The following is a 13,226-nucleotide window of genomic DNA, read 5'->3' on the forward strand; positions in this document are numbered from 1 at the left end:
GAACAGTAGGCCTTTCACGGATTAGTGCTACATGGCCCCAGCATAGAAGCTAACTGCATAAACAGATTAATCCACTAGTAGCAGCATAGCTAAGATTTACAGAATAATTAAATTGGGTTGAATTACTGTGAAGATTTTCATGTAATCTAGCTGGTGTGAACATGTAAGTGAGGTGTGGGTAATGCCACTTTCTCAGAAGCAATATACCAAGTTGTGTCATTTACCCTGAACAGTTCCTTCTGGAACTGAAAAATTAGAGTTCTCAAGCTTTAGATTCAACACAGCACTTACATATTGCAATTATCAAGATTTGCAGACTCTAATGGGATTTATTTTTGAGGGTGTTGCTTTGCTTTCAAATATATTGCTACATGTGCTTTCTTTTGTTCACATATAAATTGTGTACCTTTCATATTGAGACAAATTATTTCTAGCCAATGAACAGGAAAAGAAAGATATCTGATCTATTACACTGGTTATCACTATATGTTCTGTCAAATGAATGTTTGCAATTTCTGGGATGAATCTGTAAATTTATAATTTATTAATAATTAACATCTGATCTCTTTAAAGTGTCATACCTTTTCAGTTACTCTGTTCTGTTTCTTTCTTTCTTTTTAAAACTTTCTCATTAAATTTAGTGCTAAGCGTATTAAAGATGATGTTTACAGCTGATGTTGAATGCTCCCTAAGTTAGCTTCTTTTAATTTTTTATGCTCATTCACAGAAGAACAAGTTGAAGATGCAGAAGGTTCTGCTAAAAGCTCATCAGTGTCTGTTGCTGATGATAAAGACACGCGTGAGAAAGAGAGAAATAATAGTGAAGGCAAAAAAACTAGTAAAGACCCGGGTAAGATGCTAGAATTTTGTCACTCTTTTAAAAATCTTATTAAGTAGTCTTTTATTTAAAACCGTCTGGACATTCCTATTATTATCTACTGCATGTGTATTTTGCATGTGATTTCTATCAGTAGCCTCCCATTGACCTATTTTTAATCATAACCATCTGACAGCATAGATGCGGATAAGTTGAAGAATATTATAGGACGACTGGTGAGATTATTTTTTAATCAAATCAGTTTGTGTGCTTGTAATTTTTTAAGCGCCTTTCATTAATCTTAGCTGTACTTGTGATTCCTCTGATGGTATATTAATTTTTCATAAGCATAGGATTAGATGCTTCTTGAAAATTTTCCACTGTTTTCAGTTTTTTCTACTTTACAGCAATAAGAATGTAGGAATGCTTCTTCTCACATCCACCCTCTGTTCTTGATATATGATCACTTATACTCAGGAATTTTCTCTCTTCCTGGGCATTTATCTGGTATTGTTGTTGTTTTTTAAATACGCAAAACCCACTGAAAAGGTTTACAGATGATTCAGCCTAAGAAAGAGGAAATATCATTGAAAACGGATTATGAGTTGGGTAATATTGATCTCTAGGAATATATGAGCCCAGTAATGAAAGCTACTGTCTTTGAAAACAAAACTTCTATGTCATGACATTTACTTGTGCACAAACAAACCCAAGGCCAGCATCTGGCATGAATACACAAGGCTTTCTATGTGTTTGATTTGGCAAATGTGTGACTTCATCTATGCTTTTTATGTATGAGATGGAAATCTATGGTCACAATGAATATTACATTGGCTACTTTTGCTGCACGCTATTCCTAGTTACATTATGCTGGATTCACTGAAGCAGAAGAAGTGCTGAAACAGGTTGAAGCCTATTAGTTTCAGGTAGTCATATATCTTGTCCTTGTATCCTACTGACAGCAGCATATAAAGGAGCTTGTATTCACCATAAAGACATTTAGTTATACAGAAAATAACATTTTACATGCAAATTTACTTAAACCTGAATTGTCCAATTTTTGTAAAAAAAAATACTCTTAAAATATTGCTCCCAAGATATAAGAAATATAAAAATGTTGTTTCATCTTTTTACCAAATTCATTCATATTTAAAGGAATAAAATTCATTTTGTGATTGGTTTACATCATATTTAGGTCAATATTACTTATTAGAAACCTCAGTTACACTGAGGTTATTTTATTTTTAAAATCAAGAAACTGAAGCTTTGTGACAACTTGGTCTGTAGGGTACAACTGTCCTTTCATTAGAAGGTGACATATGAAAGAGTACTGTAAAAGTCATTGCTTAGACTTATTGTGTGTCATTGTAAAAAAGCAATAAAAAGAGACAAAACCATTTATGAAACATCTGTTTCTATCCACATGGTTCATGAAGGAAGCCTTGATATATATTGCAGAGACATCTCTACCTGGTTTATCTATAAACAAAACAAACAAACCTCTAAGTATTACAAATGAAAATGTTAATTGGTCAAAAGGCAAAAATTGTAATTTTCTGTAGCAATAGTGTATAGAAATTTTCAAGATCTCAGGAGGATTAAACTCTCAGAAGGACCAGATTTATTTATGGCTGATATTCTAGCTGTACAACAACAAAATGTGTAACATTGATGATAAATTTATTACTATTATAGATCAGCTTCCATAGTTAGAAAATAAACAAATATAGTGTAAAATTCTTTTTTGCTGTCTATTTAAAATAGATGCTAAAGGCAAACTTTTCCTGGTTGCTCTTACAGGAAGCTTTGGAAAATAGTTCTTGTTTCAAATTCTCAAACTGACCTTTTGAATCCTTTGATTGAATTCTTAAATTAATTCTGCATATGAAACATTCATTCCACAGGCTTAATTCTCAACACAGTTGACAACTATGCCTAATGATGGCATAACTGCTTATATATAATTGAATGTTAATTTGGGATTTCTTCTCCTGAATTAAATGTTGAAAGTCTTGCCAGTCCCATGAAAACCAGTAAGATAATCACAACCTTAACAAGTTAGACAGGAAAATGCTATCATCTCTCTTTAGCATAGAATCTATTAGAAAAGGGAGGATTAACTTGTTTAGTGCCCAAACATTTATGTAAACTGTTGTTCTGTATTGCCTTCTTTATCAGACTGGGACTTTCAAAAGTAGACTTACCAATAAGCAAGCTATGTTTGCTGAATATTCATTCAGAAGACAAGGGCCTCCTAATGCCTCATTTATAGTGTCATTTAAATCAAGTGCCACTTTAGATTAATTATAATCCAAATTACAACTCAACACAGTGTAAGAATTAATATGGAATTTATCCAGATTAATACATTTGCATAGAAAATGTAATATATTTCTGACATGGCCAAGGGGAACATTTTTAATAAGGTAGTAAACACAAGGAGCAATGGAAATTCACCTTAATTATTGCCATAAAATATTTAATTCTTTTCTAATTGGAAAGAATACTGTACCAGTTTTTATATCTGCAGAATTATTTTTGATCTGAATAACATCAAAATGTCAGAAGTTCTACATTATCTTCATCAAACTCACTGGTTCATGAATAATGAAACATTTATTTATAGTTTTCTCGGTACTTTATTACATTAGTGCATACAATTTATGAGCTATCTTCCTATGTTATCATAACCTCTTTGTAACCACTGTTTTTACTTATGGATTTTAAACATTTCAAACTAGATGATTGCCATACTTCACTACAATTCAGGTGTAATAATAATACTTGATTTTTATAGGACAATGTTTATTCAGAAGTCCCACTAAATTTATGAGGCTTACTCGCTACTAAGGATCCATAGTAATAAATATTTATCTATTGTTAAGTCTTGTTTTGGATTTAAATACACTATATTCATTTATATTATATGTTGTTCAGAAACCTACAATATTTAACAAAAGAGTGAAGAACAGTGTGTTTGGCATGATGATATAAGAGTATTATTTTTAGCATGAGGACCACTTCATATATCACAACCCCTTATGGACATGGACTATGCAGTGAGCCATAATGTTTATATCCTGGTTATGTCATGGTCAGTCTATCACATGGAGTTTGTACAGTATTGCACGGTCTTGGCAACTACAAATGTTATGGCACTTTCAGCCCAACTACATTGGTTCACATGCAGTACTATCATCATGTCCCATCACACAGAACATTATCACATGCATGAAGCAGACACTAAGTGGTAGATCATATTTTTAATAATTGCCATCTATAGAAAATAGCTGCCTTAAATTGTTTATCAACTGTCTGAAAGACACATATGTGATATAGTAGAATATTTTCCATAAAAAACTCATGATTTAGATCCTTTCAAATCTCCCTGTTAAATAACACATTGTCAGTTCTGTGAATAGTGCAAATGTCACATAAATCAGACCATACTCCTTTAAACTGCTGCTGTTTTGGCAATTGCTAGTCATGCCAAGGCTTAACTTTGGCTCACTTTTTTCACAGGAAACTTGTAAAAATACTAAATTCGCCACAGAAGGCGCATACTAAACCTAGTCAATGTACTGCATTTGTCCCAATGAACAGAATAATAAACAGACCATTACAGTAGCTAACATATGGAATTTACATATCCTTTCCTTTTTATCTCTTCCATTTTTGGTTTGAGTGTGAAGTTTAGAAAATATTACGTTCCTATCTTCTAACATTTACAGCAGAATTCAGTACCTTTCTACTTATAGTTCAATTCCTTTGAGTTATTCCTGACCCAGGTAGATATAGGGTTGGACTTTTAAAAACTCAGACGATAGTAGCTGTGGCCCTGCTGTTGCTGGCAAGAGGTACCAAACCCTGCTACACTCTCCAGACACAGAAATCTGCCTCTTGGTTCATGTCCATGCTGAAAATAAAAAGTTGTGCAGACGAAGTAATGAGTTAATTTTTTAAAAGCCCAAACAATGAACATCCTGTGGAATACAATTAAGTCCATTGGCCTTCTGTATCCATGGATTCTGAATCCACAGATTCATCCATCTATAGCTTGAAAATATATTTTTTAAAAAAGCAAATCTTGATTTTGACATTTTTAAAAAGTGGTGCCATTTTACTACACTACTATATATAATGGCACTTAATCATCTATGAATTTTGGTATCCACGGCCGATCCTGAAACCAAAGCCAGCAGTTACCAAGAGCCCACTGTACTGTATTACAAAATAGAAATAATGTGCCTCATTCACAATTGTGCATATTGTAGACCATTCCCCCAAACGCAGCAACCAGGTGAGGAGGACAGTAGTCAGATAAACAGCCTAGAGGCCTATGATAATTCCAAAGGACCTAGCTGAGAGTAACCATCCATGAGATAGCCATCACCCAGACACTCCACAAATTGCCTGCTCTGTGGAAGAGTGACAAGAAAGCCATTGATGAAATCAGCACATACCACAACCCATTTGGAGTGTGCAAAAAAAGTTTCCTGGTCTGGTGAAGGCAAAAGTGAACTTTTTGATCGTAGTGTTAAATGCTAAGTGTGGCACAAAGCCAACAGTGCTTACATGAGAATATCATCCAGTAGTGATGGATAGTGGTAGCAAAATGTTGTAAGAATGCTTTTACTTAGCAGGAACTGGCACACTGGTTAGGATAAGGTAATTCTGGAGGAAAAAATCTTGCTCTGCAACAGATCTGGGGACTGGACAGAGGTTTCCGTACCCAGCAGCACAGTGACTCTAAACACATAGTCAAAGTAACATTGGGGAACAAGAATATGAATGTCTTAGAAAGGCTCAGTTAAAGCCTAGACCTCAATCCAACTGAGAATCTGTACCAATACAATGTTGCTGTTCACCAACAATCCCCATCGAACCTCACAGAGCTGGAGCAATCTTCCCATGAAGAACTGGTAAAAATTGTAGTACTGTATTCTGATGCACAAAGCTAACAGAAAGTTACTCCCAAAAGTTACTCCCAAACATGCTTCTACCAAGTATTGACTGAAATCAAGGAATACATAACCAACAAGTGCCAATACCAGTTGTTTTTCGTATATTTCATTCTTATGGCCCCATAAAGATAAAATCATAGAGTTGGAAGAGACCGCAAGGGCCATCCACTCCAACCTTCTGCCATGCAGGAAATCTATATCAAAGCATCCCTGACAGATGGCCATCCAGCCTCTGTTTAAAGACCTCTAAGGAAGGATACTCCATTACACTCCGAGGGAGTGTGTTCGACTGTCGAACAGCCCTTACTGTCAGGATGTTCCTCCTAATGTTGAGGTGGAATCTCTTTTCCTGTAGCTTGTATCCATTGCTCCAGGTCCTAGTCTCTGGAGCAGCAAAAAACAAGCTTGCTCCCTCCTCAATATGACATCCCTTCAAGTATTTAAACAGGGCTATCATATCACCTCTTAACCTTCTCTTCTCCAGGCTAAACATCCCCAGCTCCCTAAGTCGTTCCTCATAGGGCATGCTTTGCCCTTAACAGTGTTGAATACCTTGTGTACATCAGGTGATAACCATGTCAGTTAATTCCATTTCAGTGCCAGGTTGTAACAGAACCAAATATTGATAAGTCAAAGGGGATGAATATTTCTTCAAAGCACAGCATTTTGTATTTATAAGGGGATTGCATCTCCACACACGTATCCTCTTGGCTTTGTTTTTGTAATCTGAACCAGGGTTTAAAGTCAGCCAGGGATCATCTGGCTTTAGTTCTGGAAACCTCTGTGCCACTGTTCAGTCCTTGAATATTGGGAATTAGTAATTAAAAGAGACGTTTTCCTGTACCACTGAATAGCCACAACAAATCCTGGGTTTGGGCAAAGGGTTTCCTTGGCAGAGTGCATGCTTTCGAAAGCACAATACTGGCACCTGTTACATACAAAACTGAGTACTGATCTAAATTATCTTACAGTTGAACTATTGTGATTGTTATTTATCTTAACATGTCATGGTGCTGAGCTCTTGAAAAAGGCTGAAGTGATTTATCTCTGCAGCACTAGCCAGGTTTATTTTGTTTCTCTTATATTACATTCCTCCTCTCCCCCTTAAATGCAGGCTATAGCAGCACAACTGTGTTTTTTTCTACTGGCATATGTATTGAAAAATACACAGAAAGAATCTTATTGACACATGCATTGTGATGTAACCTACATTACTGTACAGTACTAGTCTGTCTACCATGGAAACCTCTCTGCAGAAGTAAATACTTGTAAGCTCTTGTGATTTAACTATATAAAAGAGGAGAAGCCTACCAAATAAAGTTCAAAAGTGGCAGGAATTAGTTATCACTCTTGTACATTCCACTGTGGCATATTTGGCAAGTCTATCTTTTGTTATATTCATATTTTCAAAAATGAATATTTATTAACTATTAATACCTCTTATAAAGAAAAATACAGATGTGTACACTGTGATTCTGTTAGGTTTTTAGAATTTGTAGGACAGTGTAGAATTAGAATATAGTATCCATATGCTGTTATTGCAACTTTTTAATTTTCTTATATATCTACATATTAATGGGTTAGCTGTTCAGAGCCAGAAAATACAAACTAGTACATCTAATTATACTATAAAATCATAGCATAGCATTATGCATAGTGTTTTCTTCTATAGATACCAACTAGAAATGTAAAATAGAATAGAATGTTTAATAGTACTTGTAGGGGTACTGTGTGACTGTTCAAGGGCACTGATAGTCTGAATATGATAGAATTTACAGATACTAACAACTTTGAAAATCAAAACTGAAGACTAGGGGTTGGGTTTTGTAATGATAAAAATATAGCATCTTCTAGATATGATTTCACTAACCCATCAAATGTTTTCCAGACAAACACATAATAGCTGATGAGGTGTATTTTTTTTCCAGGGAAATTTAGTAAGATATCATTGTATCAATAAATACTGTCAGCTCTTAGATATTTAAAACTTTAGTGCATATATGTCTGCATTTGGCAATCTTTTCCCCACTAGACCAAAAACAAATTCTCTAGAAAAGTAGGAAAATAAGTCCAGTAAAAGTCCTCATAAGATGTCACAAGACTCACAGTGACTTTATTTTTATACTGAAACAAATTAGCATGACTATAAGAAAACAAAAAAAAGTCAGTATAAGGTGATGCCGGCTTTTTAGATATAGAAAATGCCCATGCTGCTGTTGTCATGATCCCCAAATGTCATGTAAACAGGTTAGTTCAAGAAATGTTACATGTGCAACACTCATGTGCACTGAGTGGACAGCAACAGTTAGAATGGAAAATATGTCAATAATCAGGCTATATCTAAATGTCTTTTTAATCAACATATTAATCTCACCAATCCTTTGTTAAATACATGTTTAAACACTTACCAAGGTGGAAATTAGGAAATGTCTCTGATGTTTTTCTGTGCATGCTGGTCTATACACAGGTCCCAACTTCACATTACAAACCTCCAACTTAGATTTTTAGAAATGTTGCTTTTCCTATGTGTGTGTGTGTGTGTGTTTGTATGCACTTTGTGGTATGTGTATGCACCATTTATCTAAATGTGCAAAGGCTATTTTTAACTTTGTGAGGGTATTTCAGCATCCATGAAGATTCTGGTGGATTTATATTTATGGATAATGGATGATTAAATGTAGTCTTCTTGGTATTATTGAACTCTTAGTAGATTCCATTCCCTAACTTCCCTAGCGTTGTTCCCTTAATGTTTTGGTATAGTTGCTACTAAGGGAGTTGCATTTCAAGGCATTGGAAAGGTAACAGCTTGAGAAGGCTGCTATAGACTATTATATCCTTCTAGGGCACCTACTGGGGATGAGCTTTCACTGCCCTGAATTTACAAGATCCTTTACAGATAAGCAATATTTTACAGATATAATTGGATTTTTAAAATTGTTACATTCAGCCCTCTGTATCCACGGATTTTTTTCAGCACGGATTCAACCATCCACAGCTTGAATATTTTCAAAATTTATATACAGTATACTGTATTCCAAAAAGCAAACCTTGATTTTGCCATTTTATATAAGGAACAGAATTTTACTTCCATTGTATTTAATGGGTCTTGAGCATCCACAGATTTTGTTATCCACTGGGGATCCTTGAACCAAACTGCAGTGAGTACCAAGGGCTCACTTTATTCTGTTGGAATATTTGATTGGTTGCACATAGGGGGAGTGCTGTAAGCAAAGAAGCAAAGAAGATGACAACATGGGAGGTGGAAAGCAGGGAGTGATGTTAAAGGAGATGGTTGTCCTATTTTAGCTTAAAGTATTGTTATGAACAAAAAAAAGCATAAGGATTTATTTGTGTGGAAAGTTTACATCACATAACTTTGGAACTATCTAAAGTTCTCGAGGAAGCTCACAATCTAATCAAAATACAGTTTAAAAAGTTATCAGGAATTTTGGCTTCCTCATTTATTATAGGCTGCTCCTGATGTCTTACATGGCTCCTGGCTCCCAGCATCAGATACAAGAGTTGCAATAGTATAGCAATGGGGTTCCTTCCTGCAAGGTTATAACTACCATTCTTCAGCTAGGGGTGCATATAATGTATATTGTAGACATAAAACTGTTTGACACCACTTTCAGTGATGTAGTTCCATCCTAAGGAATCCTGGGACTTGTAAGTTTTATAAGGTCTTTAGTCTTCTCTGCTGAAGAGTGCTGGAGCCTCACAAAACTACAAATCCCAGGTTTCTGTAGGATGGCACCATGGTAGCTGAAGTGGTGTCAAATTGCATTATGTCTATGCTGTAGATGTACCCTAAGTCTTTGGATCACATGAAGTTTCAAATGAATTAAAGCCATTATGAAAAGGGCTTGCAGACCAACTAGATTTTAGATTCCTTCTCAGAACTGTGTTTCTTCACACAGGCTATCTCCTGCAGTTTCTGGTGGCAAATAGCTTGCAGTGGCATTGTGTCCATAAGGGGCAAAGATTTTATGAGTTTCCCCCTGTTCAGCTGAACCACACACCCCAAAAAACCCCAAACAACAACCCCCAACCCCTGGTTCAGCTGCTAATTGCCTTGGGTCTAGAGGACTGAAGAAAAAAAACCATTTGGGCATTTGCATTAGCTTTAAGAAGAACAGTTCTAGGGACTTTTTGTATTGTTTTAATGTAATGCAAGCCATTTTGGAGAGAATTTGATGAAAAGACACATTTATCTATTTATAAATCCTCTGTCTACATTTAACCACTGGTGTGATTTTCCAGAACATGAGGTGAATTTTCCTTCCATTTCAATGAAATACTTTGGCTCTTCATCTGTTTCTCATAAGTCTTTTAAAAACACTTCAGCTAGTCTGTAATCCTAGATCTACTTACTTGGGACCACTAAAGTGAGTGCCATTTACTTCAGAACAAACATACATAAGTGTCATTCTGAGCTATTTTGGCTAGTATATTGTCATAAATGAGGAAAGAGAAAGTGATACTGGTGAAATACTGTACCTTGTTTTGTTAATCTGACCCAATGTCAGAATAGTTGAGACAGTAGCAATACACACAAATGTGTGTATGCACACTAAGATTACATGGTCTTTGATTACTGATATTATTATTATTATTATTATTATTATTATTATTATTATTAACCTTTATTTATAAAGCGCTGTAAATTTACACAGCGCTGTACATACAATCTTTTAATTAGGCGGTTCCCTGCCCTCAGGCTTACAATCTAAAAAGACACGACACAAAAGGAGAAGGAAGAAGGGAATGACTTCCAGTAAATCACAAAATAAAATCAGGCCAAGCCCTTTCAATTGTATAAATATTTTGTTTGTAATTCTGCATTTTAAAAAATACAGTTGCAGAATGTTTCTTAAATACAGTAGGAATTAAAGACACTGCAAAATATATAGCAGTGGATTTTATTTAATTTCTTATAAATATATTTGTGCATTTAAAAACTATCTGCACAAAAATATTTTTCAGAATTGTTCTTCTAACAAGGTTTTGTATTACCTTTCAAATGACCTCTCAATTTTCAGAAAAAGTTTTTAAATATAAAATACATAACAGCAAAGAAGTTGGACTGGATGGCCCTTATAGTCTCTTCCAATTCTACAATTCTAGTAACACCAATAGAAGGGATGTAGAGAAGAGACAAAGTCTCCGGATGTTGGCCACTGTGTTTCAGGCTAGTAATATTTAATGACCATTTTCAGGGGCTGATAAAAAATATTTTTAAAGGATAATATATAAACAACAAAAATTATAACAGGAGATGCAATAATTTGCAGCATTTGTTTTGCCTCAGGATGCATGTACTTTTGGTACACACTGAAAAGAATGGAATAGTAAATATTCTGCCTCCTCAAAATATCAGTAGCCAGGCATAAACTCTGGAAACACTCTTTTTGAAATCCCTGTAGGCATTTTTAAAGTTGCACTATAAATAAAATTTTGTACTTGTATAAGTTCATTTGGGTTAATAGGCATTTCAAAAATCGAGCTATTTTACATGCATCTTGATGCAAGATATATGTACAGAAAATTGATATTGTAACTTGTCTCCTGTTATAATTGTTGTTGTTCACATATTGTCCCTTTTCTTTCTCATATCTTTAATCAGCCCCTGAAAAAGGCTATTAAATATTACTAGGCCAAAGCATGGTGAGGGTAATTTAAAGAATAAAATACTGATAATCCTTTTCACACAAAAGAGGCTAATTAAATGAATAAAATAATCTTTTTCAACACCCTGATACTTTGTTTCTTCTCTGTATTCCCTCATATCTTCCTTCAACCAACTCATTCTTTACAAGTATTTTTAAGCTTTTTATTTCAATAACTATGCCCTTATTTTAAAATTAAAATCAGGTTATTAGACAATGAAGTACAATTTGTTCATTTAGATGAACTCTGTATGGATTTTTAAAAATCAAGATAAATCTTCATGCACAGCATTCAGTCAGATTACCCCTGGACAATATATTTACGTTGGGTCTGATAGCAATCAATGGTTTAGCTTCATTGCATTTCAAGACATATTTGCACCCAGTTGTCCAGTGATAGTGTCCTCACCCTGGAAATAATTTAGTTGCAAATTGACTGGAAGATGGTGAAAATTGAAAGTTAAAATTAGAAATACTCATAATAAACAGCAGAAAAAAGGTCAGATGATGCCACGCTATGATGAGATTGGAATGGTTGGTAAATGAGGTTTTGTGTTTGTCATGAGATGTATGTGACATGCCTACCCAATGCTGTTGTAATATCCAGCCTAGCAGAAGAGATTATCTGGCAAATTGATGCTGGAAAGAATTTTCTTATGGACTGGGAAATTAGAATTGCACTCTTTTCTTTGATGTGTGCAAGCCTGGCTATATTATAACCTAGCACAGACTGAATATTAAATATATATTTGCTATGGACAATAAAAATTCTTTACTCATACTGTTCCTGTATTTAAATACAATATACCATTTTAACCTCATAACAAACATTATGTGAAGCAAAAATGACTAGTCTTTGCATAAAATTAAAGTTTATTTGTTTGAAAAACATGCTTTCTCATTTTTCAGTGTGTTTTATACAGACATAGTTATGCTTAGAGTAGGCTTTTTGAAGCCAGTGAAATTTCAATTAATTGTGTCTTACTTATATCATGTTAATTTCAGTGGATTTTCTCTATATACACCCAAGTCAATCTTTACCAAATTTAGTATAAAACTTGCAACTAATAAAGTCTTATTTGAATAACATAATAATTACCGTTTGTAGATATTTTAGAAAAAAATTATATACTTCATTAATTTTTGAAGAATAAAGAATTGACTATGAAACTTGATTCTGTTTAATGTAATATAAAATTATAGTCTGAAATACTAAAGAGAACTAGTTATTGATTACTGTATAGGGCATCATAAGGATATCTAAACTAGAGAGAAGAGTACATTTTAATGTATTTATAGAGTCTACACTACTTCAAAGATAAGTGTGCTGTCAGCTTTGTAACTGTTCATTTTCAAAAATACTTTTACTTGAGTAAGTAACCCTGCAGTATTTAAAATTGCAATGAGAGACCCTAAGGGATCAGAGTCAGAGGAAACCACAGTAATAATGTTGGCTTATTTATAATGTTTTCTTACCCATTGTTTTGGAAACAGGAATAAACACACCAGAAAAAGAATCAAAAGTAAATATTGCATCAGGGGAACAACCACTAATTCCAGCTAAAGAAGAAGATGGTGCATCCAAAAAGTCCAAACTTTCTGAGGAAATTAAGTTTGTTCATGAACAGGTGAATGGTTAATGTCTCTCTCTCTCTCTCTCTCTCTCTCTCTCTCTCTCTTTCTGTGTGTGTGTGTGTGTGTGTGTGTGTGTGTAAATCCTCTGCTATGTTCATTCATTATATGCTGAATCATCCTTGCCACCATTGGCAGCATTTT

General features: G+C 34.4%; 1 protein-coding gene across 6 annotated transcripts in view; it reads left to right on the top strand.

The window, feature by feature from the left end:
• ZFHX4 (zinc finger homeobox 4) overlaps positions 1-13,226 on the top strand; it is a 245,535-nt gene that overhangs the window by 200,241 nt on the left and 32,068 nt on the right. For 5 of the 6 annotated variants that reach the window (XM_042465376.1, XM_042465374.1, XM_042465375.1 and 2 more), the window contains 2 exons: positions 728-850; positions 12,945-13,078. In XM_042465376.1, coding sequence (XP_042321310.1) covers positions 728-850; positions 12,945-13,078 — 257 coding nt within the window. The remainder of the gene's footprint in view (positions 1-727; positions 851-12,944; positions 13,079-13,226) is intronic. The other variant, XM_042465379.1, reaches the window with a different exon arrangement.

This window comes from Sceloporus undulatus, chromosome 4, assembly GCF_019175285.1.
Source record: "Sceloporus undulatus isolate JIND9_A2432 ecotype Alabama chromosome 4, SceUnd_v1.1, whole genome shotgun sequence".
NCBI lineage: Eukaryota > Metazoa > Chordata > Lepidosauria > Squamata > Phrynosomatidae > Sceloporus > Sceloporus undulatus.